General features: G+C 30.5%; 2 protein-coding genes across 2 annotated transcripts; one reads left to right on the top strand and one right to left on the bottom strand.

Moving 5' to 3' along the window:
- The first annotated feature begins 367 nt into the window (after positions 1-367).
- LOC119612406 lies at positions 368-9,934 on the top strand. Its single transcript, XM_037968209.1, is given in 12 exon segments — positions 368-792; positions 876-1,063; positions 3,994-4,070; positions 4,073-4,102; positions 4,169-4,258; positions 4,261-4,397; positions 4,527-4,672; positions 4,736-4,784; positions 4,894-5,053; positions 5,110-5,281; positions 8,806-9,130; positions 9,191-9,934. Coding segments are annotated over 12 exon segments (2,244 nt in total). The 5' UTR covers positions 368-546; the 3' UTR covers positions 9,815-9,934.
- LOC119612416 (solute carrier family 28 member 3) lies at positions 9,810-16,825 on the bottom strand. Its single transcript, XM_037968222.1, has 8 exons — positions 16,735-16,825; positions 13,519-13,573; positions 13,264-13,447; positions 12,993-13,191; positions 12,174-12,938; positions 11,787-12,114; positions 10,166-10,346; positions 9,810-10,101 (listed from the first exon to the last, which is right to left on the bottom strand). Exons 2-8 carry the CDS (start codon positions 13,567-13,569, stop codon positions 10,001-10,003), a joined length of 1,809 nt encoding a protein of 602 aa, XP_037824150.1. The 5' UTR covers positions 13,570-13,573; positions 16,735-16,825; the 3' UTR covers positions 9,810-10,000.
- Between the last annotated feature and the right edge of the window lie 5,415 nt (positions 16,826-22,240).

The following is a 22,240-nucleotide window of genomic DNA, read 5'->3' as shown; positions in this document are numbered from 1 at the left end:
GTTATTCAAAACAGCTGTTGTTTAACATCTCTGTAAATTCATTCTACACAGCACAAGGAACACAAAAATAACGGCGCTATTTACAATAACACAAAGTAAATAATAGTTGATATAAATAAATTGAATTAATCCAAGATTTTCCAAATTATGGTACGGTTTTTTATTGATACTGTGGCAAGTTAATTCATATAAGAGTAATGGGAATTTTAGTATAATTGCCGGTTCACACAGGGAAACTTTTGAATTTTTGTGTAAAAAAAAGTGAACGAAATATCAACCATCTCTTTCTCCCAAAAAAATCAAAAGTTCCACAAAAAAAGTTTCCGTTGTGAACCGCCACTTAATTGAATTTAAAGTATTGTGTAATCATATTTATGTCATAAGCCGCCAAGCAAGATGAAAGTTGACGACTTCAAAGTTATAATTTAAGCGACTCAGATTTTATAATTTTTGCGCGCTCTCTCAAATAACAAAAAAAAAAGGCGAAGAAACAAAAATCAAATTGTATTAAAATAAAGTATTTTTGTTAATATTAATTATAATACCATGTCCACCATAAATGACGATGACATTTTAATAACTTTCGACGAACTGTGCCAATTAGATAAGGCGGATATTTCCGTATGTGTTGATAAATACAGTGCTTTAAGCATTTGTGAGAAAAGCTCTGCTCCACCTAGTGAAATTTATAATATCTGGGTGCAAAAACTACTCAAAGCCTATGATACGCAGGGATTTTCCTACAAAGATTGGCAACGGATTATACAGCAATTGAGCAAAGCGCTGCAAGAGGTAAGTCAATTTTGTTTCGGAATTCCTTTTGTTAAGAAGAAGTTTGCATTCCACTTTTTAAATTCTTTTATTGTAATTAACAGTTTGTTAAAAATGTAAACACTGCCAATGATTTGAGTGTAAAACAACTGGATCAGTGGTGGTTGGACACTCAAGATTTGCTGAAATGGTTAGAGACTGTCATCAACTCCCTGGATATGCTCGTAATGAGTTTAATATTGACCTTTGTTTTGGAAGTAATTATTAAAACTTGTAAATTTGCCAATAAGAGGTAAGCCATTGATAGATAGATAGATAGATAGATAGATAGATAGATAGATTGATAGATAGATAGATAGATAGTAGATAGATAGATAGATAGATAGATAGATAGATAGATAGATAGATAGATAGATAGATAGATAGATAGATAGATAGATAGATAGATAGATAGATAGATAGATAGATAGATAGATAGATAGATAGATAGATAGATAGATAGATAAAGATAATAGATAGATAGATAGATAGATAGATAGATAGATAATTAGATAGGATAGATAGATAGATTAGCTAGATAGATAGATAGATAGATAGATAGATAGATTAGATAGATAGATAGATAGATAGATAGATAGATATATAGATTAGATAGAGATAGATAGATAGATAGATAGATAGAAAGATAGATAGATTAGATAGATAGTATATAGAGCGATATATAGATAGAATAGTAGATTAGATAGATAGATAGATAGATGATTAGATAGATAGAAGATAGATAAGATAGATAAGCTAGATAGATAGATAGATAGATAGATAGATAGATAGATAAGATGATAGATAGATAGGATAGATAGATTAGATAGATAGATAGATAGATAGATAGATAGATAGATAGGATAGATAGATAGATAGATAGATAGAGAGATAGATAGATAGATAGATAGATAGATAGATAGATAGATAGATAGATAGATAGATAGATAGATAGAGATAGATAGATAGATAGATAGATAGATAGATAGATAGATAGATAGATAGATAGATAGATAGATAGATAGAGATAGATAGATAGATAGATAGATAGATAGTAGATAGATAGATAGATAGATAGATAGATAGATAGATAGATATAGATAGATAGATAGATAGATAGATAGATAGATAGATAGATAGATAGATAGATAGATAGATAGATAGATAGATAGATAGATAGATAGATAGATAGATAGATAGATAGATAGATAGATAGATAGAGATAGATAGATAGATAGATAGATAGATAGATAGATAGATAGATAGATAGATAGATAGATAGATAGATAGATAGATAGATAGATAGATAGATAGATAGATAGATAGATAGATAGATAGAATAGATAGATAGATAGATAGATAGATAGATAGATAGATAGATAGAGATAGATAGATAGATAGATAGATAGATAGATAGATAGATAGATAGATAGATAGATAGATAGATAGATAGATAGATAGATAGATAGATGAAGATAGATAGATAGATAGATAGAAGATAAGATAGATAGATAGATAGATAGATAAGATAGATAGATAGATAGATAGATAGATAGATAGATAGATAGATAGATAGATAGATAGATAGATAGATAGATAGATAGATAGATAGATAGATAGATAGATAGATAGATAGATAGATAGATAGCTAGAAAGATAGATAGATAGATAGATTAGATAGATAGATAGATAGATAGATAGATAGATATAGATAGATAGATAGATAAGATAGATAGATAGATAGATAGATAGATAGATAGATAGATAGATAGATAGATAGATAGATAGATAGATAGATAGATAGATAGAAGATAGATAGATAAGATAGATAGATAGATAGATAGATAGATAGATAGATAGATAGATAGATAGATAGATAGATAGATAGATAGATAGATAGAGTAGATAGATAGATAGATAGATAGATAGATAGATAGATAGATAGATAGATAGATAGATAGATAGATAGATAGATAGATAGATAGATAGATAGATAGATAGATAGATAGATAGATAGATAGATAGATAGATAGATAGATAGATAGATAGATAGATAGATAGATAGATAGATAGATAGATAGATAGATAGATAGATAGATAGATAGATAGATAGATAGATAGATAGATAGATAGATAGATAGATAGATAGATAGATAGATAGATAGATAGATAGATAGATAGATAGATAGATAGATAGATAGATAGATAGATAGATAAGATAGATAGATAGATAGATAGATAGATAGATAGATAGATAGATAGATAGATAGATAGATAGATAGATAGATAGATAGATAGATAGATAGATAGATAGATAGATAGATAGATAGATAGATAGATAGATAGATAGATAGATAGATAGATAGATAGATAGATAGATAGATAGATAGATAGATAGATAGATAGATAGATAGATAGATGATAGATAGATAGATAGATAGATAGATAGATAGATATATAGATAGATAGATCGATAGATAGATAGATAGATAGATAGATAGATAGATAGATAGATAGATAGATAGATAGATAGATAGATAGATAGATAGATAGATAGATAGATAGATAGATAGATAGATAGATAGATAGATAGATAGATAGATAGATAGATAGATAGATAGATAGATAGATAGATAGATAGATAGATAGATAGATAGATAGATAGATAGATAGATAGATAGATAGATAGATAGATAGATAGATAGATAGATAGATAGATAGATAGATAGATAGATAGATAGATAGATAGATAGATAGATAGATAGATAGATAGATAGATAGATAGATAGATAGATAGATAGATAGATAGATAGATAGATAGATAGATAGATAGATAGATAGATAGATAGATAGATAGATAGATAGATAGATAGATAGATAGATAGATAGATAGATAGATAGATAGATAGATAGATAGATAGATAGAAGATAGATAGATAGATAGATAGATAGATAGAAGATAGATAGATAGATAGATAGATAGATAGATAGATAGATTCGATAGATAGATAGATAGATTACATACATAGATCGATTTTCCAAGAACAAGAAGTGTTGCCGCCGATTACTTAACATTAAATGTCATAAGTTTTTTGTCACAGTTGTTGTAATACTAAAATTTCGAAATTTGAAATACTTCACAAATCTCTTAAAATCTTAAATAAATTCCTTTAAAACTTTTAGCAATATTAAAAACTTATTGAGTATACAAGAGTTGTTATTAACTATCATTAATAAATCACTTTTGATAATGCCTATTATGGAGCTAATGCGTTTAAAGGTTTTAATAAAGGTAAAAACAAGATTTCTTTTTAAATTATTCATTTAAAAATATAAATAATTTTATTTAATTTTTAAGTATTAACATCATTGTGTGATGTTGGCTGTTTGATATCTTCGGCGGATATTAAAACAACTATTGAAACCTGGCGTGCTGTAGTCAAACTAAGTGAAAGTTTAATAACAGTTACATCAATTTTCCAGTTATTAAAATAGAGAATTCTACAAATACCGAAATGCATTGGTATGAGAAAGCTATTTTGGGTATATTTAAGGAAATAAAACAAATTGTACAAGTCTATAATAAGGTAAGTTTAATAATCTAGAAATAATTTAATTGTTATTTTACTTTATTTACTTATAATATTTTGCATTTTCTAAACTTTTGTTGTTTTAAAATTGTTTTAAATTTTCTATTTTTTTTTTCAATTTTCCAGAATATAACCTCCAGTAGTGACAACTTGTTACAAATTGCACAATTTTATTTGAAAATTCTTAGATTGCTTATTAATTATTCCAGGAATAAAATTAAAACATTTCCAGCTACAAAGGAATTCTTGGAAATATATTCATTTTGTCAGCAGTAAGTTAGATTTGAAAATGTTCTGATATATTATCCTCAATTTGCACAAATTAATTATTTTAGTGAAATGTTGAAAAACAAAAATCCCAAATTGAGTTATTTATTCGAAAAGGTCTATTTGATATATTTTCTTTAATACACACTGAAAATGATATGGTAGAGGTAAGTTTTTAAATTGTTTTTCTTTTTATAAATAATAAATTTTGTTAATTTTTGTAAAGTGCCTTTTACATCATCTTAAATATGATGTGAATAACTTCGAATCATGTGAATTAATACAGGACTTTCTTAAAGTTAAGGTGGAACATTGTGTTAATAATGGTTTAAATGTTACACCCGAAGTAGATGTATTATTGAAGTTTTATAATTGTTTATTTGAAGGTATATTTTTTTGCAAAGAAACTGAAAAACATTTAAATATAATTTTAACTTTAAAGGACCTTTAATATTTGTCGATAAGGATAAATATAATAAAATATTGGAATATTTTGTTGCTTTAACTGCTTTGGACACAAGCTATAAACTACATAAGAAATTGTGTGAATATGTAGTAGACTCAGCTTGGATAAGAGCTTACACCAGTATGGAAATATTAAACATGTATTACAGGTAAAGTTTTAGATTCTTAAGTTATGTTATATGAATTCAAATCATTGAAAAAATTTACTTACTCTACAGAAAGTCATAGAAACAAGGTAGTTTTCGGCATTCTTATAATTATGGAATAAATAAGAAATGTGCCAGCAAATCTAATATGTATATTGTTTAGTGATTCCACAGTTTGCTTGAAATGAATTCAAATTTATTTTAAATGGGATAAATAATTTATATTCAATACAGACAGGGATCTTCTAGTTCTATTTTAGTTCTAGGTCAGATATAGTTCAGTTCTAGTTCATTTCTAGTTCAGTTCTAGTTCTAGTTCAGTTCTAGTTCATTTCTAGTTCAGTTCTAGTTCAGTTCTAGTTCAGTTCTAGTTCAGTTTTAATTCAATTCTAGTTCTAGTTCAGTTCTAGTTCAGTTCTAGTTCAGTTCTAGTTCAGTTCTTAGTTCAGCTCTAGTTCAGTTCTAGTTCAGTTCTAGTTCTGTTCTAGTTCAGTTCTAGTTCTAGTTCAGTTCTAGTTCAGTTCTAGTTCAGTTCTAGTTCAGTTCAAGTTCCAGTTCAAGTTCAGTTCTTAGTTCAGTTCTAGTTCAGTTCTAGTTCAGTTCTAGTTCAGTTCTGCTTCAGGTTCTAGTTCAGTTCTAGTTCTAGTTCTAGTTCAGTTCTAGTTCAGTTCTAGTTCAGTTCAGTTCAGTCTAGTTCAGTTCTAGTTCAGTTCTAGTTCAGTTCTAGTTCAGTTCTAGTTCAGTTCTAGTTCAGTTCTAGTTCAGTTCTAGTTCAGTTTCTAAGTTCTAGTTCAGTTCTAGTTCAGTTTTTTCCTTTAGTTCAGTTCTAAGATAGTCAGTTCTAGTTCAGTTCTAGTTCAGTTCTAGTTCAGTTCTAGTTCAGTTCTAGTTCAGTTCTAGTTCAGTTCTAGTTCAGTTTAGTTTCAGTTCTAGTTCAGTTCTAGTTCAGTTCTAGTTCAGTTCTAGTTCAGTTCTAGTTCAGTTCTAGTTCAGTTCTAGTTCAGTTCTAGTTCAGTTCTAGTTCAGTTCTAGTTCAGTTCTAGTTCAGTTCTAGTTCAGTTCTAGTTCAGTTCTAGTTCAGTTCTAGTTCAGTTCTAGTTCAGTTCTAGTTCAGTTCTAGTTCAGTTCTAGTTCAGTTCTAGTTCAGTTCTAGTTCAGTTCTAGTTCAGTTCTAGTTCAGTTCTAGTTCAGTTCTAGTTCAGTTCTAGTTCAGTTCTAGTTCAGTTCTAGTTCAGTTCTAGTTCAGTTCTAGTTCAGTTCTAGTTCAGTTCTAGTTCAGTTCTAGTTCAGTTCTAGTTCAGTTCTAGTTCAGTTCTAGTTCAGTTCTAGTTCAGTTCTAGTTCAGTTCTAGTTCAGTTCTAGTTCAGTTCTAGTTCAGTTCTAGTTCAGTTCTAGTTCAGTTCTAGTTCAGTTCTAGTTCAGTTCTAGTTCAGTTCTAGTTCAGTTCTAGTTCAGTTCTAGTTCAGTTCTAGTTCAGTTCTAGTTCAGTTCTAGTTCTGTTCAGTTCTAGTTCCTTCTAGTTCAGTTCTAGTTCAGTTTCGTTCAGTTCTAGTCAGTTCTAGTTCAGTTCTAGTTCAGTTCTATTCAGTTCTAGTTCAGTTCTCGTTCAGTTCTAGTTCAATTCTAGTCAGTTTAGTTCAGTTCTAGTTCAGTTCTAGTCAGTTCTAGTTCAGTTCTAGTTCAGTTCTAGTTCAGTTCTAGTTCAGTTCTAGTTCAGTTCTAGTTCAGTTCTAGTCAGTTCGTAGTTCAGTTCTAGTTCAGTTCTAGTTCAGTTCTAGTTCAGTTCTAGTTCAGTTCTAGTTCAGTTCTAGTTCAGTTCTAGTTCGTTCTAGTTCAGTTCTAGTCAGTTCTAGTTCAGTTCTAGTTCAGTCTAGTTCAGTTCTAGTTCAGTTCTAGTTTCAGTTCTAGTTCAGTTCTAGTTCAGTTCTAGTTCAGTTCTAGTTCAGTTCTAGTTCAGTTCTAGTTCAGTTCTAGTTCAGTTCTAGTTCAGTTCTAGTTCAGTTCTAGTTCAGTTCTAGTTCAGTTCTAGTCAGTCTAGTTCAGTTCTAGTTCAGTTTCTTTAGTTCAGTTCTAGTTCAGTTCTAGTTCAGTTCTAGTTCAGTTCCTAGTTCAGTTCTAGTCAGTTCTAGTTCTAGTTCAGTTCTAGTTCAGTTCTAGTTCAGTTCTAGTTCAGTTCTAGTTCAGTTCTAGTTCAGTTCTAGTTCAGTTCTAGTTCAGTTCTAGTTCAGTTCTAGTTCAGTTCTAGTTCAGTTCTAGTTCAGTTCTAGTTCAGTTCTAGTTCAGTTCTAGTTCAGTTCTAGTTCAGTTCTAGTTCAGTTCTAGTTCAGTTCTAGTTCAGTTCTAGTTCAGTTCTAGTTCAGTTCTAGTTCAGTTCTAGTTCAGTTCTAGTTCAGTTCTAGTTTCAGTTCTAGTTCAGTTCTAGTTCAGTTCTAGTTCAGTTCTAGTTCAGTTCTAGTTCAGTTCTAGTTCAGTTCTAGTTCAGTTCTAGTTCAGTTCTAGTTCAGTTCTAGTTCAGTTCTAGTTCAGTTCTAGTTCAGTTCTAGTTCAGTTCTAGTTCAGTTCTAGTTCAGTTCTCGTTCAGTTCTAGTTCAGTTCTAGTTCAGTTCTAGTTCAGTTCTAGTTCAGTTCTAGTTCAGTTCTAGTTCAGTTCTAGTCAGTTCTAGTTCAGTTCTAGTTCAGTTCTAGTTCAGTTCTAGTTCAGTTCTAGTTCAGTTCTAGTTCAGTTCTAGTTCAGTTCTAGTTCAGTTCTAGTTCAGTTCTAGTTCAGTTCTAGTTCAGTTCTAGTTCAGTTCTAGTTCAGTTCTAGTTCAGTTCTAGTTCAGTTCTAGTTCAGTTCTAGTTCAGTTCTAGTTCAGTTCTAGTTCAGTTCTAGTTCAGTTCTAGTTCAGTTCTAGTTCAGTTCTAGTTCAGTTCTAGTTCAGTTCTAGTTCAGTTCTAGTTCAGTTCTAGTTCAGTTCTAGTTCAGTTCTAGTTCAGTTCTAGTTCAGTTCTAGTTCAGTTCTAGTTCAGTTCTAGTTCAGTTCTAGTTCAGTTCTAGTTCAGTTCTAGTTCAGTTCTAGTTCAGTTCTAGTTCAGTTCTAGTTCAGTTCTAGTTCAGTTCTAGTTCAGTTCTAGTTCAGTTCTAGTTCAGTTCTAGTTCAGTTCTAGTTCAGTTCTAGTTCAGTTCAGTTTCTAGTTCAGTTCTAGTTCAGTTCTAGTTCAGTTCTAGTTCATTTCTAGGTCAGTTCTAGTTCAGTTCAGTGCAGTCTAGTCAGTTCTAGTTCAGTTCTAGTTCAGTTCTAGTTCATTCTAGTTAGTCAGAGGTAACCAGTCGTAGGGAACCTTTGGGTAAGTGTAAAATTTAAAAAACCGACCTCGACCAATATTTGTTGCTTGTTTTTCTTCTGAGTTTTGACCGACGATTAGTAGTACAAACAATTAGCAAATGTATTCTAATGACATCTGTTTATAAAAGTTTAGATTGCTACCCTTTTGCTTCTATAGTAAACAACATATTTATTATATTTCAAAAACCCTCTAAATTTCAGTTACATTTTCAAACAACGAAAAACTGATACCAATTTCAAATGTTTGGAGTTTTGGCTTAAAGTGTGGAATAAATTAAACCAATCTAATGAAATTTTAAGAAAACATAAAAAACTAGTTGAAATTTTACTTAAAACCATCTTACACCATACAAACACTGATATACTACAACAAAACGTTTCTAATAAATATGAAAATGTGGAAATTATACTATTATTAAGTGGCAGGGAAACTGAACAACATCGGCAATATTTACAAACAACTTTGGTGAAAAATTTAAATAAATTACAAAAACGTCAGATAAATATTACAACATACACAGAATTGGTAAGAATTTATAAATTTAATTTATTTTTTGATTATTTAGCATTTTATTTTAAATTTCAGCTCAACTTATTGGAAATCTGTAAACTCAAACCACAACTAATAAATCATAATATCCAGGAATGCCTCTTAAATACATTTACCAGTTTAATTTCTTTAGCAGCCCAGGAACTTAAAAAATTTCGTGAATTTATAAATAAAACTCTAAGAATATTCTATTTAAAACATGATAAGCAACTTAATGACAAACTATTATTATTTTTATTCGAACATGAACAGCAATGCTTTACTATAAAAAGTGTATTTCTAATAGAATTTTTGCTACAACAAAAACCCGATTCTACTAAACTATTACAAACGCTACAAACCTCTGACAAACAACAGACTACTAACCTAAGCAATTTGCTAGAACATACAACTCTAAACAAGGAGCTAATAGATTTAAAAGTTTTTCAAGATTTAAGCAAAACTTTACAACAATCAAGTAGCCCTGAAATGGATTCACAACAAATTACAAAGAAGCCACGTCTTGATAAAGGTAATTTTTCAAATATTAAATTTATTTTAAATGATCTAAATGCAAACACACAAAAACTTTTACAAATTGAACGTTCGACATTTGATGCAAATGATATTGCTTTAATACAAGTGATCAGAAGCAATCTAAACAAATGTTTAAGCAAGTAAATTATACATGTAAAAAAGGGTTTTTTGTTTATTATTAAAATTATATTAAACTTAAATTTATATACACAATTTTTAACTTAAAAATAAAATTATCCTATAACTAAAATCTAAAAATAAAACGGCAAGGTTTTTTAAAATAATACATTCACAGTTAAAATAATTTACTTAAAACTAATTTAGGTATCATTATTGCTTTTGAAATAAAGCTATTGTTATATTTTTACGTTGCAATGAATTTATTATACGATCATAGGTTGCTTCTTCCTCTTCATTTTGCATTAAAATGCCTAAAGAAATGATAATTTATGATATGTTATCCAGTATAATGTTTATTAAAGTTGGTAGACTTACCGGCAAAACTGGCGGACATAAAGCAGACTATACTGCCCACAATGAAAGCTCTAAAAGCTACTGATGTTATGAGGCCTCTACGTTTTGGTGCCATAGCACCCAACGAACCAATTAATATGCCCAGCGAACTGGGATTAGCAAAGCCACAAATCGCAAATGTTGCAATACCGGCACTGCGGGCCTATAAGGATTTGAAAATTTAAAGTTTTAATAAATTCTGTTTAGAAATGTACATCTTTGTCGTTGCAGTAAGCTCGGTCCTAGTTCAGTTCAAGTTCAGTTCAAGTTCAGTTCAAGTTCAGTTCAAGTTCAGTTCAAGTTCAGTTCTAGTTCAGTTCAGTTCAGTTCTAGTTCAGTTCTAGTTCTAGTTCAGTTCTAGTTCAGTTCTAGTTCAGTTCTAGTTCAGTTCTAGTTCAGTTCTAGTTCAGTTCTAGTTCAGTTCTAGTTCAGTTCTAGTTCAGTTCTAGTTCAGTTCTAGTTCTGTTCTAGTTCAGTTCTAGTTCAGTTCTAGTTCAGTTCTAGTTCAGTTCTAGTTCAGTTCTAGTTCAGTTCTAGTTCAGTTCTAGTTCAGTTCTAGTTCAGTTCTAGTTCAGTTCTAGTTCAGTTCTAGTTCAGTTCTAGTTCAGTTCTAGTTCAGTTCTAGTTCAGTTCTAGTTCAGTTCTAGTTCAGTTCTAGTTCAGTTCTAGTTCAGTTCTAGTTCAGTTCTAGTTCAGTTCTAGTTCAGTTCTAGTTCAGTTCTAGTTCAGTTCTAGTTCAGTTCTAGTTCAGTTCTAGTTCAGTTCTCAGTTCTAGTCAGTTCTAGTTCAGTTCTAGTTCAGTTCTAGTTCAGTTCTAGTTCAGTTCTAGTTCAGTTCTAGTTCAGTTCTAGTTCAGTTCTAGTTCAGTTCTAGTTCAGTTCTAGTTCAGTTCTAGTTCAGTTCTAGGTTTCTAGTTCAGTTCTAGTTCGTAGTCAGTTCTAGTTCAGTTCTAGTCAGTTCTAGTTCAGTTCTAGTTCAGTTCAGTTCATTTCTAGTTCAGTTCTAGTTCAGTTTCTAGTTCAGTTCTAGTTCAGTTCTAGTTCAGTTCTAGTTCAGGTTCTAGTTCAGTTCTAGTTCAGTTCTAGTTCAGTTCTAGTTCAGTTCTAGTTCAGTTCTAGTTCCGTCGAGTTCTAGTTCAGTTCTAGTTCAGTTCTAGTTCAGTTCTAGTTCCAGTTCTAGTCAGTCTAGTTCAGTTCTAGTCAGTTCTAGTTAGTTCTAGTTCAGTTCTAGTTCAGTTCTAGTTCAGTTCTAGTTCAGTTCTAGTTCAGTTCTAGTTCAGTTCTAGTTCAGTTCTAGTTCAGTTCTAGTTCAGTTCTAGTTCAGTTCTAGTTCAGTTCTAGTTCAGTTCTAGTTCAGTTCTAGTTCAGTTCTAGTTCAGTTCTAGTTCAGTTCTAGTTCAGTTCTAGTTCAGTTCTAGTTCAGTTCTAGTTCAGTTCTAGTTCAGTTCTAGTTCAGTTCTAGTTCAGTTCTAGTTCAGTTCTAGTTCAGTTCTAGTTCAGTTCTAGTTCAGTTCTAGTTCAGTTTTAGTTCAGTTCTACTTCAGTTCTAGTTAAGTTCTAGTTCTAGATATAAACAAGTTTTGACAAATATATTTTCAACTCACCCCTATAGCTTTAGAAGTTATTAAAACGCCCAATTTTTCATATGCCACAAATTCATTGATAATTGACTTAGTAGCAATTACTTTTGCCACTGCATCACAATCATCCCACGGTACACCCATAATCCAGGCTAATGGTATAAAGATTTTCGAGAATAGCCATTCGAAATCGATGTAATCTACACCCACCAATGTGCCAAACCAATTGACCACCGCATTTAAAAAGGCGATAAAGGCTACAAAAGCCACTATATTGGAAATAATACCCAAAACAATGGGCACAGCATTACTGGCACCATTCGAGGCAGCATCTAAAATCGAAGAATCTTCTCTAAAACACAATGAAAAAAAACATTATTATTTAATAAGCAGAATCACTCTAAAACTTACGATTTCTCCAATTCTATATTATCTGAGGTGGTTTTACTTTCCTCCGTTTCGGGCATATATAATTTCGATATGGCCAAGGTGGCGGGGGCAGCCATAACACTAGATGTTATCAAATGGGCTGCTGAAGCACCAAAACTTAAATAAGCCGCTAATACTGTACCGGAAACTGTAGCGAAGCCAGAAACCATAATGGAATGTATTTCACTAGCAGTCAATTTCTTAATATAGGGTCGTATGAGTAAAGGACTTTCCGACATTCCCAAAAATATATTGGCGGCCGCAGTAACACTTTCACATACGGTTGTACCTAACATTTGCTGTAAAATCCAACCCAATTTCAAAACAACCCATTGCATGGCGCCCAAGTAGTAGAGGATTGATATAAAGAAACTAAAGAAGAATATCACGGATAGTATTGCAAAGGCAAATACACCCTGATCTATAATAGTATCACCATAAACGAAACGACTACCCTCATCGGCAAAGGACAAGAAAGTGGCTGTCTTATTGCCAATACACTCAAAGATGCTACGGCCCACACTCCAACGTATACAGATGACACCGAGGAAAAATTGGCACGCTATGCCGGTAATTACAATGCGCCATTTAATGGCTGAACGTGCTGTTGAGAACATATAACCGAGCAGTATAAAACAGCAAGGTCCAATCAGTGAGATCAGCTTCTCTGGTTCATCTCTAGTCTCGAAATACAAAAAGATGACCAATACCAGCACAAGCAAACCAATAAGTACGGAGGATATAAATCTGAAAAGAAAATTTTATATCTTCGCCATAACATTAGCCATTTGTCTTCCCTACCTTGTTCTACTAAATTTCATCCACCATTTATCTAAGGGCTTTAAGTAGAGGCGATGTAAACGTTTACCCACCATGGGTTTAAAAATATAATAATAGATTAGACCCAAATATATAAAACCAAGTAATAAGACCAAAAATCCATAGCCACTGCAAAAACGTATTGAACACTGCAACTCATCGCCATAATAACATTCATCCTCTTTGTTAATTAAAATATTTGTTAAATTAATAAAATTTTTTATATAATTTTTAAATTAAAGATTTCACTTACTTTGATCAATATAATAATAGGTGGCATAACCAAAATATGCTCCTACCGCTGCGTGTAGTATAAATAATAATGATCGTTTGGTCCATATTTCTAAAGTTGTTTTCGGTTTTATTACTTTCTCTTTATCTTCAAATTCAGCAATTTGAAATTCAGTCTTATAGTTTTCAACACCATTTTCTAAGGTCTGTAAATTTTTTTGAGGAATTATTATAGAAAATTTTATATTTTTTTTAATTATGTGAAAGCTTTACATACCTCATCAATAGTATAAGCTTTATTGATTTCGCCTTCTTTTGATTCTTCCATTGTGCTAAATGTAAAATTAAGATGTTTTATTAGTTTCTAGTTAGGAAATTCTATATAAAATTTGTAACAAATTTTCCACTCAATTCCTTATTCTTAGTCTAGTCTATAGACTAGTGTATAGTCTAGTCTATAGACTAGTGTATAGTCTAGTCTATAGTCTAGTCTATAGTCTAGTCTATAGTCTAGTCTATAGTCTAGTCTATAGTCTAGTCTATAGTCTAGTCTATAGTCTAGTCTATAGTCTAGTCTATAGTCTAGTCTATAGTCTAGTCTATAGTCTAGTCTATAGTCTAGTCTAGTCTAGTCTATAGTCTAGTCTATAGTCTAGTCTATAGTCTAGTCTATAGTCTAGTCTATAGTCTAGTCTATAGTCTAGTCTATAGTCTAGTCTATAGTCTAGTCTATAGTCTAGTCTATAGTCTAGTCTATAGTCTAGTCTATAGTCTAGTCTATAGTCTAGTCTATAGTCTAGTCTATAGTCTAGTCTATAGTCTAGTCTATAGTCTAGTCTATAGTCTAGTCTATAGTCTAGTCTATAGTCTAGTCTATAGTCTAGTCTATAGTCTAGTCTATAGTCTAGTCTATAGTCTAGTCTATAGTCTAGTCTATAGTCTAGTCTATAGTCTAGTCTATAGTCTAGTCTATAGTCTAGTCTATAGTCTAGTCTATAGTCTAGTCTATAGTCTAGTCTATAGTCTAGTCTATAGTCTAGTCTATAGTCTAGTCTATAGTCTAGTCTATAGTCTAGTCTATAGTCTAGTCTATAGTCTAGTCTCTAGTCTAGTCTATAGTCTAGTCTATAGTCTAGTCTAGTCTATAGTCTAGTCTATAGTCTAGTCTATAGTCTAGTCTATAGTCTAGTCTATAGTCTAGTCTAGTCTATAGTCTAGTCTATAGTCTAGTCTAGTCTAGTCTATAGTCTAGTCTATAGTCTAGTCTATAGTCTAGTCTATAGTCTAGTCTATAGTCTAGTCTATAGTCTAGTCTATAGTCTAGTCTATAGTCTAGTCTATAGTCTAGTCTATAGTCTAGTCTATAGTCTAGTCTATAGTCTAGTCTATAGTCTAGTCTATAGTCTAGTCTATAGTCTAGTCTATAGTCTAGTCTATAGTCTAGTCTATAGTCTAGTCTATAGTCTAGTCTATAGTCTAGTCTATAGTCTAGTCTATAGTCTAGTCTATAGTCTAGTCTATAGTCTAGTCTATAGTCTAGTCTATAGTCTAGTCTATAGTCTAGTCTATAGTCTAGTCTAGTCTATAGGCTAGTCTATAGTCTAGTCTATAGTCTAGTCTATAGTCTAGTCTATAGTCTAGTCTAGTCTAGTCTATAGTCTATAGTCTAGTCTATAGTCTAGTCTATAGTCTAGTCTATAGTCTAGTCTATAGGCTAGTCTATAGTCTAGTCTATAGTCTAGTCTATAGTCTAGTCTATAGTCTAGTCTATAGTCTAGTCTATAGTCTAGTCTATAGTCTAGTCTATAGTCTAGTCTATAGTCTAGTCTATAGTCTAGTCTATAGTCTAGTCTATAGTCTAGTCTATAGTCTAGTCTATAGTCTAGTCTATAGTCTAGTCTATAGTCTAGTCTATAGTCTAGTCTATAGTCTAGTCTATAGTCTAGTCTATAGTCTAGTCTATAGTCTAGTCTATAGTCTAGTCTATAGACTAGTCTAAATTCTAGTCTTGTTTATTGTTTGAACAGATGTTCATTTTCTAAATTAAATCATTTCCTGCAATCATCTATGTATTAGTGAAAGACAATACATTTGATTAATAACACTGTTTAATAAAGTAATAAATAACTTTTATTTACGTATAACTTTCTATTATAAATAATCACTAACTTATCATTTAATTTTTTTATAAAAAGAAATTACTTTTTTATAGATTAGATTTTGATTTTATTAATTGTTGTTAAATATTTATTAAAGTTTATCAAGTGTATTTTTAATAACATTGTAAATCGTTTGTCTATCAATAGAAAAGGAGTAGATTTGATTACATTATTGAAGTATAAGTTTTCTTGGCCACATGTTGCTGCAACAAAAACGATTGCAACATAAGAATGCAATATCACTAATTAGCATACAATATGACCAAAAACCGATTACAATTACTTGTAATTTTAATGGAAGTTTTGACAATTACAATTACTTGTAATTGCAATTGAAGTTTCCAAGTAAAATTACATGTAATTGTAATTTAGGTATTACTAATTACAAAATTACATGTAATTATAAGGAATAAAATTTACAATTACAAGTAATTGTAACTGGAAATTCTTCAATTACAATTAGAAGTAATTATAATTGGCAAAACTTCAATTATAATTACAATCAATTAAAATTACAAATAATTGTAATTGGATAAACTTCAATTACAATTACAAGTAATTGTAATTGGTGAATCTTCAATTACAATTACTTGAAATGTAATCGTAATTGAAAATGTAGTCATTATCCCCCATGCCTGCTAGTAAATAGGTTTCACGAGTAACTGCAGGTTCTATATCCATTTATTTCCAGAAACTAGGTTGAATCCCTTGATCCTCAGTCTACTTTTAGTTCTTACTCATTTTTCTTTTCTCTCTGCTTTTCTAAATTATTCTCTAACTCTTTGTAGCATAACTCTTCTTAACCTATCTTTGTTTATCAAATTTGTTATGACATCTGAAAGTCCAATCTGTCGACTTTAAGAAGTCCTAATTTCTGTTAAATCTTCTTCCTTGTTCGAGAAATTTTCAACTGCTTTCAAGCTTTATGTTAAGATATCTCGAAAATTGAGCAGATAACAAAGATGTCTTCGCGGTGTTTAAACGTCTCAAATATGACCAAAAAGGAGATTTTTTAGAACATGATATCTTGAAATGCTAAAGTATACTTGGGGCTCTAGGTTAAAAATTTATCGGCTTATGTTATCCGCGTTTATGATATATAAGTTTGAAATTAATATTTCACTTTACACATTATTTATAATTTCACTTTATTTTCAATTCGCATATAAAGCAAAAACTTATCAAGCTTTCGATTTTAAAGTTTGTGCAATTTTTACTAACAACCATTCCAGTCCATTCCAGTTTAATGTAATTTACACATTTTTTTTTGAAATTTGTCATAAAGATCTTGTTTTGTTTTGTTACAAATTTTAATTTTTAATTAAAATTCTTACACGTTTGTGTTTTTTTTATCAATTCACGTTTCGTTTAGAAAATTTTTCAATTAATAATTAAACTTGTTGCTGCATCAAACGTCAATATGGAACTAATAGTCAAATATATTTCAAATGTCATTATTAGCGATAGTTTTTCACGTTTATTTTTTCTATAAAAACCACTTCACCTTGTCTTGAGTTCTTTTTATTTTTTTTGGAAAACACTTAATGATTTATATAATCTAATAAAAAGGCGTTAAATATACAACAAATTTATTAAAACAAAGTACCCTACACACAAAGATAAAATATATCAAAAATTTTGTTTTAGATTGCAAATGTGCTAAGTCTATTTTTCTAAAAAACTGAAGTTTTCCTAATAAAACTGCTAGATGTTAAAGCAATCGATTAGAAAAATGTTTTAGGTTTTCTAATTTGCAATGATTTTTGTTTATTTTGTTTAATTATTGGAACATTTTTTAAGTGTATTACCTTTAAAAGGCGACTTTTACCTCTTAACAGATTTTCTTTAACCGGCATTAACTAACTTCTAGTACATATCTTATCGTTTTTACGCTAATAAATGAAACGTTTCAAATATGTACTCGTAAATGAACATTTTTTAATAACCCTATTGACGTGTGTTACTTGTAATACATTTTTAAATTGATTTTTTTTCGTCGTTTTTTTTCAGCTACTTAATAAACAAAATATCTAACACAATTGTACTTTTGTTTATAATGAACAATTATACGTTTCTCATTATCATGTATGTACATTTCGGGGTTACGTTTCGTATCGCAGGTATAATCTTATCGTGAGATTATTATACTTTTATGTTTGAAGTATCATATCGTTTGTACTCGTCTAATAATTCGTTAATTTAATGTCAAAATAAAAACAATTCTAAATGTAGGTTTGAAGAGATAAAACAAATTTGCATTCATAGTTTTGCAGTTTCATTTGGAAAATCTTATCACAATGAGTGTTTTTTTTAAGAAACAATGCAAAATGGTTGCTTTTTGCAACATGTTGCTGGAATTTTATTTAAAACATGTTTAGCAACATTGTTATCTATATAAAAGAATCAATATGCATATCCTAATCTGGGAAATTTATTGTTTTTTTCATAAAACATTTTGTTTAAGACCATAAACTTATAATTATGTATTATTATTTACTATAATTATACCCTACACCACTTCAGTGGGGAGGGTATATTGGGTTTGTGCTGATGTTTGTAACGCACAATAATATTGGTCCACCTTAAAGTATACCAATCGCCTCAGAATCATTTTCTGAGTCGATTTAGCTATGTCCGTCCGTCTGTCCGTCCGTCCATGTAAACCTTGTAATCAAACTACAGGTCGCAATTTTGAAGATAATTCAATGAAATTTGGTACATGATCTTCTATTGTCCCAGGGACGAAGCCTATTGAAAATGGTTAAGATCGTTCCATTATTTCACCTAGCCCCCATACAACTGAACCCCAATGAAATTATGCACATGATCTTTTATGGTACCGTAAACGAAGCCTATTGACAATGGTTAACATCGGTCTATTATTTCACCTAGCCCCCATACGACTGATCCCCCCGAATAGGGCTTTTAAACTTTGTAATCAAACTATAGGTCGCAATTTTGGAGATAATTCAATGAAATTTGGCACAAGATCTTTTATGGTACCGTAAACGAAGCCTGTTGAAAATGGTTTACATCGGTTCATTATTTCACCTAGCCCCCATACAACTGAACCCGTCGAATAGTTCATAATTATGTTTAATATACTCATATCTCGACAAAAAGCTGCAAAAACCAAGTTCTATACAAGATTTGATGACCCTCACGAATTCCATAATAATAGGTCCTCATATGACCCTAGCCCCTATGAAAAGCCCCCATCAAAATATGACTTAAATGTCCACAATGTTATTCAACAATAAACGGCTTAAGTATGTATATCTGAGGCAAGGTACAATTCAATTTAAATGCTTTATTATGGCAAATAAATCACATTATATTTTTGTCAAAGGTGTAGGGTATTATATGGTCGGCCTCGCCCGACTATAATTTCTTACTTGTTTCTAAAATAAAATTGTTTATATAAGATTAATAAATGTTTAGAAACACTTATTAGTATTTTTAAAATTATTAATCTTTATCTCACAAATCATTGCTGAAGTTTATTAAAAAATAAATTCCGTTTTTATCAGCAACATATTTATTATATTTCTTAAAAGTTAAACTAATTTCATAGTTACGTTATGAATGACTAAAGTCTTTGCCTCATATGACGTTTTAATAATAATTTATGGTCCTTACATACCATGATTTATGATCTTATGACCAAGTTTTTTTTTTTTTTTGAGTAAAATTCGTTTAAATTTTCGGTTTTCATTGACAAGTTGGAAATATTTAGGTAATTAAAGGTTATAGACGATGTAATGAAAAAGTAAAACAAGTAGGAAATTATACTCGGGCATGGCCGACCATATAATACTCTACACCATGAGTATATTTTAACAATTTATATTTTTCATAAAGAAACTTTTATGTTGACTTTTACCATAATTCCAAAGTATTTAAGTAATTTATTGGTAAAAAACAAATGAGGCTTTATATAGGATATAGGTCAAACATGGACCGATTCTCATGAAATTTGGGAAAAGGATATATTTTTAAATAACAGTTAGTCATTGCGATACAAAATGGTTACAAGTCAATTTTTGACGTTTAAGACATTTTTGAAGGGCGGTTTGTATGGGGGCTAGGGTCAAATAAGGGCCGATCATTACGAAAATCTGTAAAATAAACGACCGATTTCAACCATTTTCAATAGGCTTTGTTCCTTTGCCAAAAAATTTCCAAATTTCCAGCCGGACAGACGGACGGACATGTCTTAATCGACTCAAAAAGTGATTCTGAATCGATCGGTATACTTTAAGGTGTAGGAGCAATATTTGTGTGTGTTAGAAACATCACAAACGTATAATACCCTTTCCCACTATAGTGGTGTAGGGTATAAAAATAATAGCAGGATAAGCACCGGTCAGAAGTTACCGTATACTTGTTATTAATATTAATTTGCTTTGAACTTTTTGACGCCAAACACCGATGACCAATATATGACAATGGGTTAAATTCTATAAAATGCGATGTCATTACAAACCATGGTTTTTATATTTGTTACGTTTATTTCGCGAAATATTTTACAAGTGAAAATTCAGCATACCTAACTTTAATAGGACCATAAATCCAACATAAAGCATCGGTCCATATTATCGAAATTAAGGCAAAATTCAATGTAAATGAATTTCCTATATACTGATAACTAGTATAGGATATATTGCCTGTATTGTTATTCCATTTGTAACATTGGTCGTAGATTCTCAAAACTGTATCCATTAGGCTGGAATGGATATACTTTTGGATAACAAATATGTTACTGCTGATGTTCCCACTGCTGATCATTTTAAGATATCATTTCTCAAAATTTTGTTCAAGAGATAAAAAGGTGCCACATTAAGGTTTTCCCGATTTTTATCATATTTTACGTAGAGGAATGATATTAAATTTTGTTATTATGTAAAAAGTCTTTACGAGGCACTTTCAATGACGTCTATTTTAAAAATACTAAAATTCTATATTTTTACAGAAATATTAAGTAATTTTAAATTTTTATACCCTACACCACTTTAGTGGGGAGGGTATATTGGATTTGTGCTGATGTTTGTAACATACAAAAATATTCGTCCTAGACCCACCTTAAAGTATACCAATCGGCTTAGAATCGTTTTCTGAGTCGATTAAGCTATGTCCGTTCGTCCGTCTGGCTGGCTGGCTTACTGTCCATGTAAACCTTGTGCGCAAGGTACAGGTCGCAATTTTCAAGATAATTGGATGAAATTTGGCACACACGTTTTATTTGACCCAAGGACAAAGCCTATTGAAAATATTTCACCTAGCCCCCATAGAACAGAACCCCCCGAAAAGGGCTTCTGAGCTCATAATTATGTTAAATATACAGATATATCGATAAAATACGGCACAACTAAGTATTATAGAAGTCTTGATGACCCTGCCAAATTTCATAAAGATCGGGCCCCATTTGACCCTAGCTCCCATACAAAGTCTTCTTCAGAAAATTACTTGAATGTCCCAAATTAACTTATAAACACAAATATCGCGATGAAATTCAGCACAATAAAATATTATGTAAATATAAATATATTCAAAAAATTTTATCGAGCTTGGTCCATATTTGCCCCTAGCCCCCATATAAAGCCTCTTTCAGAAAATTAGTTTTTCATCCATAAATTGCTTAAATGTATCGGAACAAGGGAATATTGAAGATAAATGCTTTATTATGAAAAATAAATCACATTTAATATTCATAACTGGTGTAGGGTATCATATGGTCGGTCACGCCCGACTATACTTTCTTACTTGTTACATATAATTTTATTTAGTGTAATTAATTTAAAATATATGTAGTGCAATGGTTTTGATATGATATTAACCGAATAGAAATAGTACATATGTATGTACGTCTAAATTTGAAAGATATTATTTACCTATTTATTTTTTGCAATAATTATACTTATATGTATAATATATACTTAGTTAATATCGTATCAAAACTTTTTAATATTTTAACTTTATAATTCATTCGTATCACACCATTTTGAGCGCGTCATAAGGGGGTTTCCAAATATTTTAAATAGGTAGACTTGTCTTTTAAAATTTTTATTAGTTTTTAATGTTTAACACGTTTCTGTGACAAACACGTTTTTATACAGCCAATGAGTGGGTTTTAGGGGTTTAGAGAGTGCAGGAAACTTTGTAACATTTCAAACTTCAATATTTAATATCGCGATATATCGTTTAAATGTTATTTACAAGACACCAGTCGAATTTTCAACAGACAGACAGACGAGCGGTTATGTCTAGGGTCCACTATCAATATTTCGATGTATTACAAAAGAAATTACAAAATTCTTATACCTCTACCTATGTAAATGTTGGAGATTGGTTCAAACTTTGGTTAACTGTTGTAGATGGTTGTCTGGTTGAACTTGCTCCACTAACTTCCTTATTTATTTTAGTGCATTATTTTGCACATTACCTTGAATTAGCATTCAAAGTGGGTATGTATGCTAATTAATGATCTAATTCAAACTGCAGAAATATGTAATAAATTTATGTTATCATACATTTAATATTAAATATTTGCATGAAATTGTTATAATCATATAATTTCTAAATAAATTGTAAAGTTAAAAATTCAAGTCCAAAATAAACTAACCTAATAGGTTTCAATAAGGCACTTGAGTTTGGAGGTGTATTTCCATAATTCGTAGAAGAAAATGGAATGTTTATCAAATATGAGCATTCACATTTCTGGCTTAAAATGGACCTAAATTATAAACAAAATGTCTTTAACAGGTTTTGAAAAATAAGTAAAATACACCTGTAATTCGTTTCTATTCTATTTCTCGAGTAGATTTACTCATGCATGAGATT

Source organism: Lucilia sericata, unplaced genomic scaffold, assembly GCF_015586225.1.
Source record: "Lucilia sericata isolate MDLA Ls3-8-SP2 unplaced genomic scaffold, ASM1558622v1 Contig001682F_arrow, whole genome shotgun sequence".
NCBI classification, from domain to species: Eukaryota; Metazoa; Arthropoda; class Insecta; order Diptera; family Calliphoridae; genus Lucilia; species Lucilia sericata.
Note: the sequence above shows the minus strand (reverse complement) of the source record. Positions and strands in the feature narration are given on the sequence as shown.

Coding starts and splice junctions, on each gene's coding strand:
- LOC119612416 (XM_037968222.1), bottom strand. CDS start 13,569: ATGGAAGAATCAAAAGAAGGCGAAATCAATAAAGCTTATACTATTGAT. Junction 13,192..13,263: donor CTATTATTATATTGATCAAA/GTAAGTGAAATC, acceptor TAATTAACAAAG/AGGATGAATGTTATTATGGC. Junction 12,115..12,173: donor AATATAGAATTGGAGAAATC/GTAAGTTTTAGA, acceptor ATTGTGTTTTAG/AGAAGATTCTTCGATTTTAG.